Raw genomic sequence first — 20,211 nt, 5'->3', positions numbered from 1 at the left:
TTTGTAAATATGGGTCGAAATCTTTGACGTCAGTTAAACGTACATTAACTACCAGCACTTGATTTATCGTCATCATGACCATGACTATCTTGAAGAGTCGTTGGGATTGTATGTGGGGTTTGTATGTGCACTCGAGGACTGCCTGGACAACAAGGAGGAGACGCTGAACCAAAAGGTTTTCAGGATTACTGGTAGTCTTCTCAGTAGGTCTCTGTGATGTCATTGCCAGGTGACTAACGAGCCTCCTAAAGGCCTGCGAGCCAACATGCGACGAGCCTTCACAGAGATCACCAGCAGTTTCTTTGAACACCGCATTTTGGGACGCCAGTGGAGGAAGATTGTCTTTGGAATCTGCTTTTTCCATGCAATCATCCAGGTTACATACACTCTTTCTCAGTATTTTACATGTAAAGTGCCTCATCATTATTACTTTGTTTTCTTGGATGTGTTTTACTTTGTGTGTGGTCGTACAGTACTTCTCTGCCTGTGTGTCTCATGTTTAGGAGCAGAAGAAGTTTGGTCCCCTGGGCTGGAACATCCGCTACGAATTCAATGACAGTGACAGAGAATGTGCTCTGCTCAACCTCAACCTGTACTGCAAAGATGGCACCATCCCTTGGGATGCTCTGGTCTACATCACTGGTAGGAAGCAAATATCAACAGAAATGTTCTTGTATCTAAATTCAACAAGGTAATAAGTTAGGGACTGTTTGTGTAGCATCTTATTTCCCATATGTAAGCATGTCTTATTTGTATTTTGACATTTTATATTAATAGAAAGCCTTTTCACAAAACAAACATGATTGCATGTCCTTGAACCTAAACATGCAGCTGTTTCATAAAAATAAAAGTGTGGGAAGGATAATAGGACACTTTAAACCAGCGGTCAGCAACCTTAAACACCCAAAGAGCCATTTGGACCGGGTTTCTACGGAAAAGGAAACACTGGGAGCCACAATACTTTTTGACATCTAAAATGAAGTTAATTATTGTTTTTTTTTACCTCTATGCTTCGTATAAACAACTCTAGTGTGTTACTTATGAAATCCATGAAGTGCTATGGAGAAAATTTAATTTTATTTATGTAATGAACACATTGTCAACCCTTAAAAAATAATAACTAAAAAGACACCAGTTGAAGGTGTCTTTAAAATGAATTAAAAAGCTGAACTTAAATTATCCATGTAGCAAACAAAAACAGTGAGCCGTCATCCTTATATCGCCTTCTGGGCTTTGGGAGTGTAGCGGAGCTACCGGCTTCCACAAGTGTGACGCTTATTTTGAGCGACGAAAAATAATAAAATATAACTTTATTATTCAGGATCACAATAATCTTCCAATTTAGAACTACAAGTTTTAAAAAAAAGAACTAGCACAAATAAAATAAACTTCAGTTAAACTTAATTTATTTTTCCAAACCATGCAGAGCCGCAATATAAGGACTAAAGAGCCGCAGGTTGCCGACCCCTGATTCAGATCATTCAGCTTTATATAAAAGAAAAAGGGACGATTTTTTCCCCCGTGTTTTCTGTTCTGTAATAGATTTCTCTTTTTAGTATTTCATCTTTAAATTGAATGACCTGGATCCAACTTCTTTCAAAATTATCTGTATAGGAACGGGTATTACACATATCTATGTAAATATTCTATATGCATATTTTTTTAGTTTAAAGTTGTTGCTGTTTTTTCCGTAACTTTTTTATTTTTCTGATTCTGAGTGAGATTTTGACCAACTGAAACTAGAACAGGGTCTGGTCTTTAAAAGCAATATCTCCTGCATTCATAAACAAAGAAAGCCATGAAATATCTCAAATCCTACTGTGTCTTTTTTCTCTTCAGGTGAGATCACATATGGAGGCAGAGTGACGGGTGCCTGGGACCAACGGTGCCTAAGGACAACCCTCAAAGGCTTTTTTTCTCCAGAAGCTCTGCAGCCTGGCTACACCTACTCCCCCTCAGGTATTGTTCTTTCTGCCCTCTTTTGTATGTGTGTGTGTACATGTGTATGTAAGCATGCGTATGCACAGTGCACGCTCACATGCTATATATCTCAGTTAATGGTTTTCTCCCTGTAAGTTGTTTACTACGCTCCAGAGTCAGATGAACTTGAACAATATAAGAAGTATATTAAGAATCTTCCAATCATTGATGATCCTGAGATCTTTGGTATGCATGAGAATGCCAACTTGGCTTTTCAGGTGAGGAACAATACTGTAACAATACCAGGACATTACAAGCAAATGTCTCTGTCTCTATTTTATACCAGACTGCCAGTTGTCCTCTTAAATATAAATGACAGCAAGTTCTTATTTATACGTAGTTTTTCAAAATCTGTTAATTTCTTCAGTCCACAGCAATTATGAGAAATGGCTTGTGGTCGTTTTAGTGATTTAAAGTTATGTTTGTCATGCAGTTTATGAGCTTTGGGAGTGCTATGATAAAATATCAATATATGAGTGTGTGTGTGTGTGTTTGCCTCTGCAGCGTCAAGAAACTATAACTCTGATCAATACCATACTGGATGTTAATCCTCGTTCTTCAGCACAACATGGAGCTAAGAGTAACGATGACAGAGTCTGCGAGCTCGCCGAGCTGATTCTAGCCAAACTGCCCGGTACGCTGACCCCACATGGATTCACCTGCACATCGATCTCAGTTACTGCTGAGACTTTGCATTATTGCGCTCACTCTTTTTCCCCATGTTTCATTGGTTTGTGTTGTCTTTTATCTCTCTGTGAACTTGTCTTTCTTTTGGAGTGCGGAGCGACTGGACATGGAAGAAGCAACTGACACACTGTTTATCAAAGACACCAATGGGCACCTGATCTCCCTCACAACTGTTTTGGGCCAAGAAGCAGACCGATTCAACAACTTGCTTAAAGTTCTCAGGGTGACGTAAAAACCACACACCTTTAATTGGTGGAGATCATCTCATGACCACTTCAGGAGTTGTTTTCTTTGGATTGTAGTTTATTTACGTGATCTTAGAGGAAAATTCAAAAAGAAAAAAACCTAAACAATCAAAAATATGCGTTCTGTGTAGTTTCAGAAATAACATTTTTAGGAATCTGTCGTTACTGTGATGTGTTATTCTCACTTTCTTTTTCGTAGATGTCTCTTATCACTCTGCAAAAGGCAATAGCAGGTCTCGTTGTGATGTCAGAGGAAATGGACCGAATCTACACAAGCTTTCTGAACAACCAGGTCCCCGCCCACTGGGCGAACTCTGCCTACCCTTCCCTCAAACCGCTGTCTTCTTTATCCAGGGTTGCACACAGATATTAACAAAAACACACACGTTTTCAAGTTCAGTCCAGTGGAATTATAGAAGTTTGTGTGAAATGTGTCTTTATAAAGCGAACATAAATTATGTGGGGAAATTGGATTAGAAGTCTTTTTCTAGCTCAGGTCTGGCATATTGGCTGTATTTTATTGTGTTACGATCCAATGTTGTCAGTGTTTTGTGTTAGGCGTGACTGTTATGTGTTTCCTGTTTTACTTTGAAGGTCTGTCTTATCTCAGTGTGTTCAGTTTACGCTTCCTTGTCTCATCAGTTCTGATTTGCCCCAGCTGTGTTTCCCTCCTGTTGTCCATTCTGATTGCTCCCTCTATGTATTTAAGCCCTGTGTTTCAGTTTGTCATGGGTTGTGATCATTGTGGTGTTGGTATCTTAGTTTTTGTAAATAGCTGTAAATAGATTTATAAAGTAGTAATTGAGTATTTTTTCCACCTTGTATATATTGTTCACTGCAGCAGCCAGGTAGGCGTGAGAAGCCATTTTTGTTGATTAAGTTTTCTCCTGTTTTTCATATAAAAAGTTAGGTAAGAGAATTGTCTTTTGTTTGGTTTTCATTTTTGGGTAGGAAAGCGTAGGGACCATTAGGGAGTTTTGTTTGTTATTTTTGGCACTGCTCACTGCTGAAGCAAATAAATGGCTGCTTAGCATTTTAAAAGATACTATTGTTTGGGTTCTTGTTTTGGGTGGAGTGTGGTGGGCCAATGTTTTGTTGCGTTCAAGACACGCCTAGACTTAGGACGTAACATAAATGGGGGCTCGTCCATTCGCTGGAGGGTCCGAGGGTGGGACCGCTTCAGCATTCCATCTGTCTTCGCTGGAGGGTCCGAGGGGCCCGTCTGGCCTTCGTCCGTCTTCGCTGGGGGGTCCGATGGACCGCTTCAGCCTTCTGTCTTCGCTGGAGGGTCCGAGGGACCGCTTCAGCATTCCGTCTGTCTTCGCTGGAGGGTCCGAGGGACCGCTTCAGCATTCCGTCTGTCTTCGCTGGAGGGTCCGAGGGGCCGTCTGGCCCGTCCTCCGTCAAATGCACACATTTGATTTGTGTGTTATCTCATTAGGTTGGAAAACTGTAATAACACATGTACATTCTGAGTTCACCTTCCTGCACATCCTGGTTTAGTGTTTGGTTCATTTCCCCTGATTGAAGCTGCTCTTCCTTAAGTCTGCTCTGAACATGTGTATCGTACAGTCACTATAATTCACTCAAACAAGCACAAACGGGGTAAAGTCCTATTCGTTTATACAGCAGTGGATAAACACTGAGTCACACTCCACATGCTGATTATCTTAGGAAACAGAATCCAATGTAAACTGATTCACTGGGTCAATTCAGGTCCCGTCAGTAATAGGATGCCTGTAATGCAATATATCGAATAAAAGAAGAAGATACTGCATAAAGAAATTGTTATTTAAAGATACATATATTTTAATTGCGTCTCTGCTTCTCTTTTCCTCTCTTGCAAGACTTGGATCACACGTGGTCAGCCCAAATCACTTTGGATCTCCGGGTTCTTCTTCCCTCAAGGCTTTCTTACTGGTAACACACTGAAACATGCTGTTTTTTAATGAACACTAACAGTAAGGCAAACTTTTAGAGCTGAGCTTGAGGACTACAATGATCACTCTGACTACTCTTTCAAGTATACAGTGTAAAAATAAATGAATTAAGTTTAAAAGAGAGCTATTAATTAAATGTGTGTTTATTGGTAGATTTAGCTAAACAGCACAGTGACTTGTTTCAATGCTCTTGTGTCTTTGATGGCCTGTAGGAGTGTTGCAGAATCATGCCCGGCGTTACAGTCTGCCTATTGAGGAGCTTAATTTCCGCTTCAGCGTGGTGCCGGCGTACAGGGATGAGGAAGCAGTCTGTGAGGCTCTACGCACTCTTCCCATTGGTGCAAAACTGAACATGGATGAGGAGGTACTGTAAGAGGAGCAGTGCTCTTAGTAATGCTTTCAGTAGTGCTTAAAAAAAGGGCACAAACATTCTTTTCTCCAGCCCTTCAAATATTAGCAGTACTTTAAGATGCTATTTTTCTGGCTAATAGCAGGAGAGCTAATGTGGAAGAGCAGATCAACAATCTCAAGATGCAATCTAAAATACTACATCAGTTTGGTTTTTATGTGCAATATTTTATTCAAACTTCTTACATTTTCACACAAAATCAGTTATGTAGCGAACCCCCCGAATGAAGGATGACACTTTACTGATGACGTTTTGAAGGTTTAATGGCAGTAAACCATCAATCTCACCGTAAGAGCTGGGGATGTATACATAGAAACAGCGTGTAAGCAAAATAATCCACACTCTTACAATCGTAAACCTTATAACATGAAGTTCGTTTCAACGTAACATTTAACAAATGTAGCGACTGTCACAAAAACATCTAAACGTCTCCTTATTTACATCATAACCATACCTTGTGCCTCTATCAAGGGGGCTGCTAATGACAAAAGAAATCACCATAGGCTCCGTTAAGCCATCACTTTTCTAAACTCCCGCGACTGCTGCTGAAAACTGCGCCAAAAACAGTTTTACAGGAAATCGTCCCATCAAAATAAAAGCTTCTACACACGGACAGGAAGTTGGTAGTAGAAAACAGGAATGAGTGCCAAAATAAGGTGCAAGGAAAGGCATTCAGGGTTATTTACACTCCCACCAAAATTACGAATAATTGGTTTACATAAGAACCAAAATGAATAATTTTCCCAAACAAAATAACCCATGTAGGAGTTACCTTAGGAACTTTCTAACAACAATAAAAGTTTTTGTACTGGACGCTCAACAACTGATAGTTTAGTAGAGCGTTGACCTTTATTATTGAGTGTCTTTTCTCCAAGTGAGATCTTTACCCTTCGCACAAGTCCATCTTTTCCACTGACAGTCTCTACAACTCTTGCAAGTCTCCATTCCCCTCTGGGTGCCAGTTCATCCATTTCCAACACAACATCACCTACTTTTAGATTCCTCTTTGGTGAGTGCCACTTTTGCCTTGAAATGATGTTGTGAATGTATTCTTGTCTCCAGCGGCTCCAGAACTGCTCTGCAAGGAACTGCACGCGGCGCCACCTCTTCTTGCTGTACAGGTCCTCATTTGAAAAGGCACCAGGTGGGGGCAACGGTGCATTGGATTTCATGTGCAGCAGATGATTGGGTGTGAGCGGTTCTAGGCTGTTGGGGCTGTTCAAGTTATCTATAGTCAGAGGTCTGCTATTGACTATAGCCATGGCTTCATAGAATAACGTCCGCAATGAAGCATCATTGAGTCTGTCATGAGCCAGTGACAGAGTGGTATTCAGCACACTTCTGACAGTCTTTATCTGACGTTCCCACACTCCCCCTGCATGACTTGCATGGGGTGCGTTCATCACAAAGTCACATTGTTTTTCAGTCAAGTATGTATTTAGTCTCTGAGTGTCTAGCTCATTTAAAGCTGCTTTAAACTCATTCTGAGCACCAACAAAGTTCGTTCCCTGGTCACATGCAAACTCCAAAACACATGCAAAATCCAAAACACGTGCAAAATCATAACACGTACAAAATACAAAACACATGCAAACACCAAGACACGTGCAAAATACAAAACACGTACAAAATTCAAAACACGTGCAAACTCCAAAACACATACAAAATACAAAACACATGCAAAATACAAAACACGTACAAAATCCAAAACACATGCAAACTCTAAAACACATACCAAATCCAAAACACATGCAAACTCCAAAACACATGCAAAATACAAAACACATACAAAATCCAAAACACATGCAAAATCCAAAACACGTACAAAATCCAAAACACATACAAAATCCAAAACACGTACAAAATCCAAAACACGTACAAAATCCAAAACACGTACAAAATCCAAAACACATACCAAATCCAAAACACATGCAAAATCCAAAACACGTACAAAATCCAAAACACGTACAAAATCCAAAACACGTACAAAATCCAAAACACATGCAAAATCCAAAACACATGCAAACTCCAAAACACGTACAAAATCCAAAACACGTGCAAAATCCAAAACACATGCAAACTCTAAAACACATACAAAATACAAAACACGTACAAAATACAAAACACATACAAAATACAAAACGCAAACTCTAAAACACATACAAAATACAAAACACATGCAAAATACAAAACACGTACAAAATACAAAACACGTACAAAATACAAAACACGTACAAAATACAAAACACGTACAAAATACAAAACACGTACAAAATACAAAACACATGCAAACTCCAAATCACAACGGAAGTGCTCCAGGACGCTAGGGGCAGTGTTGAGCTCGACTTGCAAAATAAACGGCAAGTTTGTTGCAAACACATGGGCTCTAGTCTCTGTTGCGCTTCCCAGGTTGCCTAGCAACCATGATACTAACAGCTGGAAACGTGTCATACAACTTTGTTTGACAGAAATGAAGGAGAACATATTTTGTTCATTTGTTTGTTTGTTTCTACAAGAGCTTTGTGTGATTTGATGAGTATCTGAGGCTGAGACCACAGGACAGTAAAACATGATTGTTGGGCTTCATTTCTGTACTGAACAGTCATTTAACTTACTTACAGTCATTTAAATAACAATTAGCTAATGTTGTTCATGAGACTAAAGTCATATCACTTTGGTAATGTAAATATAATATGGCCAATATTATGGTTATTATATTAGTCATTATTAGCTATTACAGCAGTGAACATGAACTCTTTGTCAAATACTGAGCTTCAGTACAGATTCAAGTTGCAGTTATTTACATGTCTTACCACCTTAAATCTTCACTCAAAGACAAGTATATAGGAATGACTACCAAATTTATTTGCCACTGAAGCCGAAGGATGGCATCTGAATAACACCTCTCTTGACATACCTAGATGACATTGAAGCTTGGTTGGCTCTAAACTTTTTAAATGTGAATGAAAAGAAAACAGATTTGTTGGTGTTTGGACCCAGTGGCTCCTGTGAGTCCTCTTCTTTTCATTTGGAACCCCTGGAAGTTTATTTTAAACCTGTTGTTACTGCCCTTGGTTTTAAGTTGAACCAGTCCATTTTTATCATTTAAGGCGACTGGCAAGAGTGAAATCGTTTCTTTCTAGGCAGCACTTTGAAACCGTGATCCATGCTTTTATTTCTTCCCCTGTGGACTACTGTAACGCACTTTATGTGGGGGTCAGTCAGTTGTTACTCTGACATCTGCAGCTGGTTCAAAATGTATATTGACAGTGCATATATAGGTGTATCATATATAAGAGACAAATGTTGTTCCTTCAGTATGTTGGCATTACTAAATTTGGCTCAAATGCTTACATACATGTGTAAAAAGAAAATGTGCGAGCTGTGATAACTGTTTCTGATAGAATGAAGAGTCGACTGATATATGAAATATTCCTTTACTGGGTGAGAAAATCAGACCATGTCATAACTGCTGTAAGTCACACAGAATAGATATCAGAGCCTTAAACAGGCTGACTTCTGCTAAATGGGTCAAACTGGGCAGAAAGTCTACAAACACATAACATCCTTATAGAATATGATGTAACACTATAGATCAACTTAGCTCAGAATATATAAAGCATATAAACAGTTACAGCAATATGATGCAACAAACACAGCAGCTACTGATCCAAAATACTCAAAGCTTCATAGAACTGAAACCAACATTTATTTTTAGCTCCATTCTGCTGCTGATACAGACTTTAGGTTTCTGAACATTAAACTTGTTGCTGCCTTTCATGGTGTGTAACTTGAAGGCCCTGAGTACTTTCTCCCACACTGGAAACACTGGGATGATCACATTATGTGAACATTACCTAATAAGACTGATTCAGCACAGACAGTTATGTTAAACTTTCCTAGCAGTCCTTCACAAACAGGGAACAGTCTGTCTATTCTCTCCATCTGTCAGCTGCTGCTGGCTCTTCCTCCTCCTCTTCCTCACACACTGCTGAGTTTGTCCTGGTGGATCATCAGGGGTGCAAAGCCTCACAGATGATGTGCAGCAGTGGCTCCCTCAGTCTGTCCTCACTCTGGACACTTGCAGTCGTCACACATGGAAATCAAATGTGTGATAAGCTGCAGGATTCAAACACAAGTGTAACTTATAAACACATGTTCATACTTTTATTCCACAATCAGAGAGAAAGAAACAGAGAGAGAGTGCAGGACAGACAGACAGGTGACAGTCTCAGGTGTACACACTGCTACAAAACAGCACACGAGAAGGAGGATTTAGTGTTTGTGTTATTACGAGTGTAAACAAGAAGAGTTCCCAGATGGTGCAGTGGACACGTGTGACTCCTGTGATTAAAGCATCTTTCTTTCAGCTTAACGAGTGAACCGTCAGCTGACTGACATGACTGACTTTAATTATGCATAAAATCATCACATTCTCTGTAAGATTAAAGTCAGCTATTGAACGGCGAATATTTTGAAGTAAAGGCTTTAAGACCAAGTTAGTACAAACGTCGCTAATGTCACATAACTTTCCCGACATGTTGCCAACAGTAAATTTTTTATGTTCTTCATTATAAAAACATTTGCACATAAATAAGTGACATAATATTCAGTACTTACTTCTGAAAGTTTACTCTTCGTCCGCTCCGCTTCCGCCGTTTTTTAAATTATCCACACCACCGCCGAGCTATGAAGTCTGGGATATGTTGGGCCATGAAGGCTACACCGACCCATCCTTAAAATTCAGGGAAATTAAGGACGCATTTGAGGGCCGCATGTAGAGCAGCCTTTGAATTGGGACAGTCTTCGTCGTGTCGCTGTGACGTAATCGGCCTTAAAATGCGGCCTTTAAGGAGAAGGGTCTGGCTGCAGCCACTGTGGAGCTCCACACTAACCGGAAACACGTGACCTCCACAGTAGCCGGAAGCGCGTGACCTCCACAGTAGCCGGAAGCACGTGACCTCCACACTAACCGGAAACACGTGACCTCCACAGTAGCCGGAAGCACGTGACCTCCACAGTAGCCGGAAACACGTGACCTCCACAGTAGCCGTAAACACGCATGGATACCGTGGAAGTCTTGCAAGTTGATCGCAAAGGTTGGTTAAGTCTTTCTTAAATAAATTTGCCGTTAGTGATTTCATAATTCTAGGAATCGTCTAGTTTTCTTACAATGATCATGTTGCCACTTATTTAGCGTTACAACAACATTCCTCCTTATTTTAATGTTTTTTCATCGTGCTCCATGGCAGAGAAACACACAGATATGCTTTTTCCTGGGCCTGGTTTCAGTAAGAGAGCTGGATTAACGGCTTCTGTGGGCGAGAAGAAGCAAAAACCACATTTTGCATTAGAGTATGATTTATTGTTGGCGTCAGAGATGCGAAATAACGAATACTTCAATACTGTACTTAAGTAGAATTTTCTGGTATCTTTACTGCTGTACTTTTTTGTGCCTACTGTATACTTCTTTATACTTCTACTTCTCACATTGTAGCACGCGTATCTGTACTTTGTAATCCGTACATTTGTAAATCAGCCCCCCGCACGCGTGCTTTGGACGCAAGATTACTTCAAAATTTTGTACATAAATTATATTTTAGACCCTGTACTTCTTACTTCGACTTGACTAAAAAGTCGAGTCAGTGCTTTCTAAACAGAGGTATCTAAACTGTAGTAAGGAACGTGTGCACTTGTGACACCTTTGGTTAGCGTCAACACAGTAAATTTCGTCACAAACAGATTTATATATTTATCAATACTTCTATTCGTCATTCTATTCTGTACAGCTTTTTTATTGCCCAGATTTTAGTTAGCCTCTGTTCAATTGACTGTTATATGTCAATAGAAACATGTCTCACAAATTAAAGTGTCTTGTAAAATATTTGTGGGGGTTTTTTCAAGGATTTTCTTCCCAAATCTATTACATGCCAACTGTAAATTGTTATTTCTGCTAAAACCTTAACTTAAATGTGTATGTGGTGTTTATCTGTTTCTCTCTCTGTTTTAGATGCACTTATCAATCTGAAATTCGGGCTTAAAGCCAGAATTGCAGGAATGCAACACGTGTTGCAGAGGACTCTTTCACTGCCCTCTGTGCCCCACTTTCAGCCCTACTGTCAGGGCAAAGATTGAGGAGCATCTAAGTGTGCATATAAAAAATGCTTTGCCTTTCAAAGGTATGTTTGTATTAAATATACTTTATAGTTATAAATATGCACTTTTTTAAGCACTTCTGCAGTATCTTTGTTGACTTAAAAGTTGCTGTTGATATTGTACAGTTCAGTTCATTCATCTGCAACAAAAATAGTGTTTTTATAAAATATATTTTTATTTACTTTTCACCACTTTCCTAGACATAACTTTTGTGATCCATACCATTTAACTTTCATTATTGAGGTTGGCTTGGATGTTTTTGTTAACATGTACAATCTGATTGTTAGACAAATTGATTGCATTCTATACAACTACATTTAAATTACATCTGTTTGTTTGTTTGTTTGTTTGTTTGTTTGTTTTTTTCTCTTACAGATAAAATGATATGCCGGTGCAGGCTGCCTTGTAGGACAACAGGACACTTTCACTGCCCTGTCTGTAAGATTACAATCATACGGCGTGGGGATATGGCAAGGCATTTATTGTCTTGTTAGCATTCTTCAATACCAAGTCAGCCACCATTATCAGGACTGCTCCCCGCTGAACTCTCCGAGGAGACCCGTATTCCTCCGGCAGTACTCTTCGAGGAGCCCCGTCTCCCCCCCAAGGTTTTGTCTTTGGGATCTGAACCATTTTCTGAGTCTTTGTTAGAACATTCATATGCTCTACCCTCTGTGTTCAATAAAACTGCAGCTGATGGAAAGTCCATGAAAATGACATGCCCTCACTGTGGCCTTGCTCTTCGTACCAAAAACTACAAGGCTCACATGATGAGGAAGCACTCCAACCAATCAATAGATGTTTGCCTGGCCAGTCATCTGCAGTGTGTTTGTGTAGATGAAACTACAGGGTTATTTGCTGTGCAGAGAACTGGCCATGGGTTTTCTGTGCCAGTTCACGTTCAGAGGAAAACATGGGGGATGTCTCACAATATCAGATGTGAGCTGGAGGAATGTCAGCAATACCAGTTGCTGGCCCAGCGGAGCGGACTAGGCTTCAGTTTATGTGAGCACCTTCGCTCACTAGATTACTGCCGAGAAACTGTAAAGGAGGTTTTTCTTCAAGAGCACATCGTGATGGAAATGGTGGACCTTAAATTTTTTGGAGAGGCCAAAGCTGCTACATGCATAAAGAGACAGAAAGCTGCCCAGATGGCACATGCTCCACTTTGTGTGATTGTGGATTTTGGTGGATCCTCAACACAGATCTGTTTGTCTGTATTTGAGCCGGAAATACACAGTTTCTGCCGTCTTGGCAGAATATTTGTGACTTACAATGCTCTGAGGAACACCTGGCATTGTGCTTGTGCAAAGCCTCGAATATCATGTCCTCATAAAAACATAGCTAAATGGCATCTCTTCCAGACACAGAGAGACATCTTCAAATCAACTGTACCACTATCATCAGGTACCCCATCACAGATGACTCAGGAGAGTTCTTCCTTTGAGGACAATGCTGCCGTCGAAAGGAGTATACGCTATATTTTTAAAGAGAAAAAAATACCTGGATCTCTTCCAGAAAATATCATCTCACAGAAAATGGATCATCAGAAACAGCTCTTTCCATGTGAAACGTTGTGCCAGGTGTGCCCAGAGCACCCAAAACTTGATGAGGCTGTTCTAGTTACCAATAAAGCGAGGATTGTCAGCATGATGGGAGTGATTGAGAGTAAGTTTTAATGAATAAGATTAAACATCAGTGTGAAATAATTAGTTATAATTGTTCCTATACTAATGTTTTGACATTAATGTGATTTGTCTTTAACAGATGTTTCAACACACCATAGATCGTGTCCTCGGTGCCACATGGTCTACAGGTACCAGGAGTGGACAGATGGGCTTCACAACTTTGACAACCATGTTGTTTTGTCTCTTGAACTTTGCCTTTTTTTGAGAGAAAATCTGCAGGTGAGGATCACAAAAATAAAATATACTCATCTGAAGATTGCTTTAAAAATGTGTTTGTGTCATTATGATATTTTGGTGCCCAAATTTAAATATCTGTGTAATCATAGTCTTCTTCACCCTATTGTCATATTACAGAACCATGTATCTGCTTCAAGGGTCATTGACTCATTGGAGGGCTTAAGAAGAGTGAAGTTTCCTTCTCGGGATACCATTTTCCATGCTTATTGCCATTTTGAGGCTTTGACTGACGCAGAATACATGTACTCCTGCATAAACTGTGGGTTTCACCCCCCTGTGGTAGTTATGGACTTACACAGAAAAGGGGTGTTCAAGTTAGCAGGTAAGTTTAATGTACATTTGTGTATATAGTTCATTGTGTACATTATGTGCATGTTTTTATGAGTCAATTTATTATAGTGAGTGACCTCAAAGCCCCGGAAGACTTCAATGGTGAACATGACATTGAAGGTTTTTGGAACTCTATTCACCTGGAAATGATAAGCCGTGGGTTTTTTCCAAGTGAGTGATGGCAAAAACTTTTTGAAAGTCATTCAGTGTTTTAAAGTAATTTAGATTGTAATTAAAAACATGCCATTTTCTGTAGGCGGTGTGAAGAATCCATTTTCCGTTCCACCAAGTTACACGCACTGGGCACCATGGATCGGAAGTGAAACTCGAACAAGTGACATTGTGCTTAACACAGAGTTTAAAAAAGTAGGAACAAGCTCTTCACATGAAGCAAAGCTTAGCAGTGTCACAGAAGACCGTCTGTTGGATGAACTTGCCAAACAAAAGGTAACATTGCTTTGAAGTTTTCAGAATATGTGACATAAAGTTCTGGGGTTGTTCCATTTACAGTTTTCCCTAATTGCTGTCAGGTTGGAGTGGTAAGAAAATTGTGTAAAGCATGCAACATCGACTCCAAAGGCTCCCGCTTTGATCTCATCACCAGACTGAGGGAGAAGATGAAGAGCAGGCAGACATATGATAAGGTCTTTCAAAGCATATGGGGTGCCTCTGGTAAGCATCACTTAGCGATTATTAGAAGTAGCATTAAAAAATGTAATTACAATTACAAACAACTTTTTAAATCTTTGCTTGCAGGAGGATGGTCTGTAATACTATGTCCACATGGCATTGTATACAGTGTTAAATTTAATCTTCGTGCTGAAAGTCCCCGGGATTTTGCTGACCTTCTCCTGTCCTGGAAGCACATGCCAAACGTCTGTGTTTACGATTTTGCGAGGGGTTTGGCAGCACACACCAATTTGCGGGTTCCTGATAAACTGCCATTTCATCCACATGAAGGTCGACTTGCTGAGCCCACTGAGGAAAATGTCAAGGCTGCACAGGATGGAAGCCTGAAAGTGAATCTTCCATGGCTACATGAAAGGATGGATAGTGTAAATGAAAATCCTCATCCTGTCACTGGATCATCTGACCATTATGTCCTGTATGACAGATTTCATGAGGGAAATACAAAAGATCCCAAGGACATATTACGCAGAATTCAACTTGTCCCGGAGCTGAAAGGCTGGCTGAACAGTCAAGTTGTTGAACAGTTCTTTGCAAACATGAGGAAAAGCAATTACTTTTTAAGTAATATGAGTCCATCCACACATGTGTTTCTGATGAGAAATATAAATCATCATTATAACACTGTCACCAACAAGAAACTTCTGGAGAGGCAGCTAAGACATGGTCGACTTGGAAAGATCAATATCTCATTGTCGGCACTGGGTCAAGCTGTCGTAGGTAAGTACATGCATTGTGTCATGACCAGAACGCTACCATTGTTTACATGTTAGGTTTGTTCCTATCTGTGTGTATATTCTTTTCTTTGTGTACCTAGCCCCACTGGTGTGCAATAAACCCAGAGAAATCACAGAAACGGTGTTGAACCCAGCACCTTCAGCGTCTGGTGACACTGGTAAAATTTCTTATTTTGAATAGTGATTCTCATATATAGGTGAAATAATAATCTTGCATTCATTATCTTGTTGTAGTTGATGGCTCATAAAAGAATTTGTTACATGCTGTTTCAAATGAATTTTGTCACGGGTAATGGGGGAAATACAGACTCAGTCGCGGAGCTCTGGATGCGAAGCAAACAGTGCGTTTATTTACAGTGCTCAAAACAGTCACAAAGCGAAGTACAAAAATCCAACGGTGATCATCTCCAAATTCCCAGTGGTGTGCAGGTGAGTCTCCCAAGTGATTATCTGAGTGTGTTTCTCCTCCGAGGGCTTAATCCAGCGGACTCCTTCTCTCCAACCTTCTGCTCCGTATCACTTCCTCCTATAAACAAGTGACGACAGCTACAGGTGAGAAGGGTAGCCGGCTAAGGCTATGTTAAAAGTAAGAAAACACTCTTTACTACCGAGCCTCCAGTACAATCCAGCGTCGACTGCCATCCAGACACATAGTTAAGTACCTCAGTCCACAACGAGGATGATCAGTGACAGCTGGATGGCAAATTAGGTGCAGGTGTGTCAGCCACTGGGTGGAGGAGGAGAGAGAGAGAAGCACACACATACACACACAGACAGGTCGCTCCGGGAAGGACCGTCCGACCATGACAGAATTTCCTTATAGAAATCCCTATAGAACCTCAGGAAAGAGTTGACAACAAGAAAGCCAATAGAAGGTCAACAGATGCAACTTTTCCTGACCTGTGTGGACCACCGTGCGAAGCTCTGACAAAGCCTGAGAACATTTTGGCCAGCCGTTCATCATGGTGTTTTGTACCGCACCCTGGCCAACAACAGCTTGTATGTTAAAGTTTTCAGATGTCGCAAAGTGCAACTTTTAGTGCTTATCTGATTTGGTCATCCACAGTCTATGACACCTCTCTGTTTTTTTTTAGCTCAACTATGTTCTGGACATCAGCAGACCCAAAGATGAGCTGATTGTTGAAACGTCTTCTGGATGCCTCACGCGGGCAGAATTTTGGACACTGCGTTTAAACAAAGAAATGGAATCGACTGTAAGTATTTTTTTTCTACGAATATGAAAAAATAAAGTGTACATTCATTGTTATCATGACTTTTTCTGTTTCAGATTGGAAATGGCTGTTTCGAGCTTATCACTAAAATTGTTCAGTCAAAGGTACTGTATGTTGTATATGATGATTGTCAAGCTTTAATTGAAAGAGCTGTTGTTTTAAATGTTGTTTTTTTTTAACATTCTAGGGGATAAGCATTTACATAGAAAATCTGTATGTCACCCGGACTTGGCTTGCACCCTATGGCTGTGATCCACTGCAGTCCTTTCCTGTAAGTGTACCGTCCTTTAAAGAAACAAGCAAGTAATCAAAATGATTTTTTTTTATAACTTTGGTGCGAGTTCATATACAGGATACTTAAAAATACAATTCTGTTTCAGACTGATGCTCAGAGGATGGACATCATAGTTCTCCCTCTCTGGACACCTGGTCATTTCCAGTTGTGTGTAAGTCTTGTTTTTTGACACGTACAAACTGTTAGAATTTTGCTATGTGTCTGAGATGTATTCAAGCTTTTATGACGCAGTTTCAAAAGTCTTTGATTGTGATCGCTTGCAATGACATTGTTTTCAGGTTTGAAGTCATGGCTAACTGTCTTTTAGGTACTGAAGCCACCTAAAAGAGAAATCCTCTTTCTTGACCCATTATACACCATGGCAGGATTTGGTGGCCAACAATATGTTTCACTTTTGAGGTCACATTTTTATAAGCATTTTTGGTTTGTTCCGGAGTTTTCAGGAACCTGTTCAGTGTTCCAGGTTAAGTGCATCCCAGATCATGTTCTGCTGATCTTGAGTGTTCACACATACAGTACACTCACATGCTTTTTCTATAAACTATATCAGCAAGTTTCTGTGTGGAGTTTGCATGTTCTCCCCGTGTCTGCGTGGGTTCCCTCCGGGTACTCCGGCTTCCTCCCACCGTCCAAAGACATGCAGCTTGTGGGGATAGGTTAATTGGTTAACCCAAATTGCCACTAGGTGTAACTGTGTGAATGAATGTGAGTGCGAATGGTTGTCTGTCCCTGTGTGTTAGCCCTGCGACAGACTGGCGACCTGTCCAGTCTGTCGCCCTATGACAGCTGGGATAGGCTCCAGCGCCCCCCGTGACCCTGAAAAGGATAAGCGGAAGCGAATGGATGGATGGATATATCAGCATGATGCTTCAACATTTTATTCTCATCTTCAAATTATGATCAAGTCAGTGATACTGTCTTTAGATGAGTTTCAGACATAAATAGGGTCTTCCAGTGTTCTATTTTTAACATAAAACACCATTAAAAATGAGTTTATAAAATATGCCAACCTTAACTTAAAGCTGTTAATGCTTTATTTTGACCAACTGTGAGCATGTGACTGTACTTTTTCATTTTGTTATGCTGTTTTGTTGAGGTCGTGTTCCTAAGGCCTGTAGTTACACTTGGTGCTATTAGCAATAAACATTTCACACCCATCATGATGACATCTGTTAACTTGTGAATGTAACTGTCTTTAAAACAAAAAGGAATCTTGCAGTGAAGATCATTCCCGGGCAGTGGTCAGAAAAAAAGAGCTTTGACTTGAAGGTATGTGCTAGTTTAAGTGTATGGTGAATAATATGAATTGCACTAGTCTTCTTTTAAGGGATTTTATTAACGAGCCTTTATTTTCAATGTAATACAGGGTTTTCCAAGCCAAGACTATGGAGTTGACTGTGGGATCTTCATGCTGATGGTAATTTTTCTCTTCTCTTCTTGAGATTCAGAAGCTAATTTAAGCTTGTAAAAAAAATGACATTTTCATTTTTTCTTCCAAATAGTCTGCTCTGTACGTGGCACTGGATGCTTCATTTGACTATACTATAGTAAGTATTCTATTTACTTTCACAGCAATGGAGTCTTGAATCTTTTGAAAGTTGTTAAATATGTTTCATATTAATATTTTACAGTCAGACATGCCCTACTTGCGTAAATGGTGGTGCTTGCTGTTGATGGAGAACTTTGATCTCAGGAGGTATTTATATTTTGACTTCTGTTCTATGTCGTGTCAAAGTTTACACACCTTAACAATATCAACAATTTCTGTTAAGCTCTGGCAAGCTATTTGCACACTGGAGAGAGGAAGCCAAAGCTGTGCTTGAAGGACAACACGTGCCCATTTTCAGACTGAAAAAGCGCAAGTTCCAGGAAGTCGGTCAGGTCAGTATTCACTTTAACCAGTAGTGTAATTACATGGTTAGTGACATTTGAATAACTGTTAAAAAACTGTTCTGCAACAGAGAAATAACTATGTTTTTATCCCCGTTTGCCTGACACAGGAGCCAGCAGTTGTTGAAGATCTGCGTCCTGCTGTGCAATGGGTTGTCCAAAATAAGGCACTTTTCCGTGGACACGTAACAATGCCCAAATATGTGTCCTTAAATCAAGGGGACCAGCAGAGGGTCTTAAGAGACATGTCAGAGGAAGAAGACACTGGAGCAAGGGACTTGTTCCTCTTTGTTTTTCAGTTTGCAGAGGACATGGAGCTCTTTTTGAATGCATGTGCTGATGAGCAGGGACTAAGGGTCAGTGCTATGTTTGACATGTGATGGACAAATGAAGGCACTGGCTGTGTTTGTTTGTTTGTTTGTTTAATATGTTGTTGTTGTTGTTTTTTTGCGTAGTACAAAATTCCAATTAAACTTATTTCAAAATGTTGTTCACTTGATTCTGTGTCCATACTTATAATAAAGGATTACAGTGTAACAGCATTAAATGTAAATGTAACAGCATTTTTTTTAAACTTGTAATTTCAAAATAAAAAGCTTATTGTTGATATTAACAGTAAAGAATTGCAATCAATAATATTTATATACATTTTAAACATTAACACTCTGGGCTCTATCCTGGCCATTTGTGGACACTTCACTTGTTCTTTTTTTTGACTACTGCACTGCAGTGGACCAAAAGAATGACACGGGTTTGATCTTAAGGATCTAATAGTTGTGTGTGTTGTGCATGACATTGCCACACAAATATGTATTTGCAAGATAGAGTAGAATAAATTATGACGCATGAAATATTACATAGGCTGCAGTGAATTTCTGTTGATACAGACTATTGAGCTTTGAGTTTCCCAGTCAAACTTAGCTTTGAAGCACATGCTAACAACACTTTTACTCTTGTACATTTCATAACAAGACACCATAGCCAAAATATTAACAAAATATATATTATTAAAAAATTCAAAGCTGCAGCACATACAGCAACAAACACCGTTATTAAATGTGTCCTGGAGTTTATGCAGGTGCAGAAAGTGCCTAACAGCTTCCAGATCAATTATTTTTCTGGAAAGATGGTAGGAAGGGCATCACTGCTCATTTCTACAGTCTCCCAGATCTTGGAATACAATCCCTTTGTACCATGAAACCACTTCGCAGTACTAGGAGTCCACTAAAACCTATAAAGAGAGTGATCCTGGAAGAAATGGGGCACACACTAGTGACCTCAACAATTGCAAGACAGCCTTTTCCCCGATGCTCAGATGGGGAAAAAAAGGAAGTTTCATGAAAACATTAGGACTTTATCACCGTTTTATCTTCAAAGTTAATGGTAATATATAACCTAACTGGCTATAAAGAGTAAAAAATTTATATACAATTTTGATTTTGATGAAAAGGACTGGTGCTATTTTAAAGAGTCACGTCGGTAAAAGTAGATAAATGTTTTAAGAAATATACATTTTATAGCATTTTGTGAACATACACAAAAAGTGGCCATTTTTGGCAACAAACAAGCTGAGAGAGAGTTTTATATTTTTGGCTCTCCTTGAACAAAAATAATAGTGCATAATAATCAATGTTTATGTTAATCAATTAAATGTCCCAGACTCTACTATTACTAATACAGCAGCCCCTCGTTTATCGC

General features: G+C 39.7%; 1 protein-coding gene and 1 pseudogene across 1 annotated transcript; both read left to right on the top strand.

Annotated features, from left to right (window-relative positions):
* LOC147304530 (dynein axonemal heavy chain 6-like) overlaps positions 1-2,296 on the top strand; it is a 42,560-nt pseudogene extending 40,264 nt beyond the window's left edge.
* Positions 2,297-11,289: 8,993 nt separating this feature from the next.
* LOC147304529 (uncharacterized) lies at positions 11,290-18,494 on the top strand. The gene is made up of 18 exons (XM_086280912.1): positions 11,290-11,440; positions 11,793-13,085; positions 13,185-13,324; positions 13,460-13,664; positions 13,742-13,843; positions 13,929-14,119; positions 14,203-14,344; positions 14,429-15,079; positions 15,177-15,254; positions 15,920-16,095; positions 16,191-16,310; positions 16,385-16,432; positions 16,516-16,599; positions 16,709-16,774; positions 17,832-17,892; positions 17,990-18,040; positions 18,126-18,170; positions 18,396-18,494. Exons 2-15 carry the CDS (start codon positions 12,125-12,127, stop codon positions 17,883-17,885), a joined length of 3,018 nt encoding a protein of 1,005 aa, XP_086137038.1. The 5' UTR covers positions 11,290-11,440; positions 11,793-12,124; the 3' UTR covers positions 17,886-17,892; positions 17,990-18,040; positions 18,126-18,170; positions 18,396-18,494.
* Positions 18,495-20,211: the final 1,717 nt, after the last annotated feature.

Source organism: Aulonocara sp. 'chitande type north' Nkhata Bay, linkage group LG22 (genome assembly GCF_057382095.1).
Source record: "Aulonocara sp. 'chitande type north' Nkhata Bay isolate Kocher_YH1m ecotype deep benthic linkage group LG22, A_spYH_male_GT1.1, whole genome shotgun sequence".
NCBI lineage: Eukaryota > Metazoa > Chordata > Actinopteri > Cichliformes > Cichlidae > Aulonocara > Aulonocara sp. 'chitande type north' Nkhata Bay.
The sequence above is the reverse complement of the archived record's forward strand: the minus strand, read 5'-3'. Positions and strand labels throughout refer to the sequence as shown.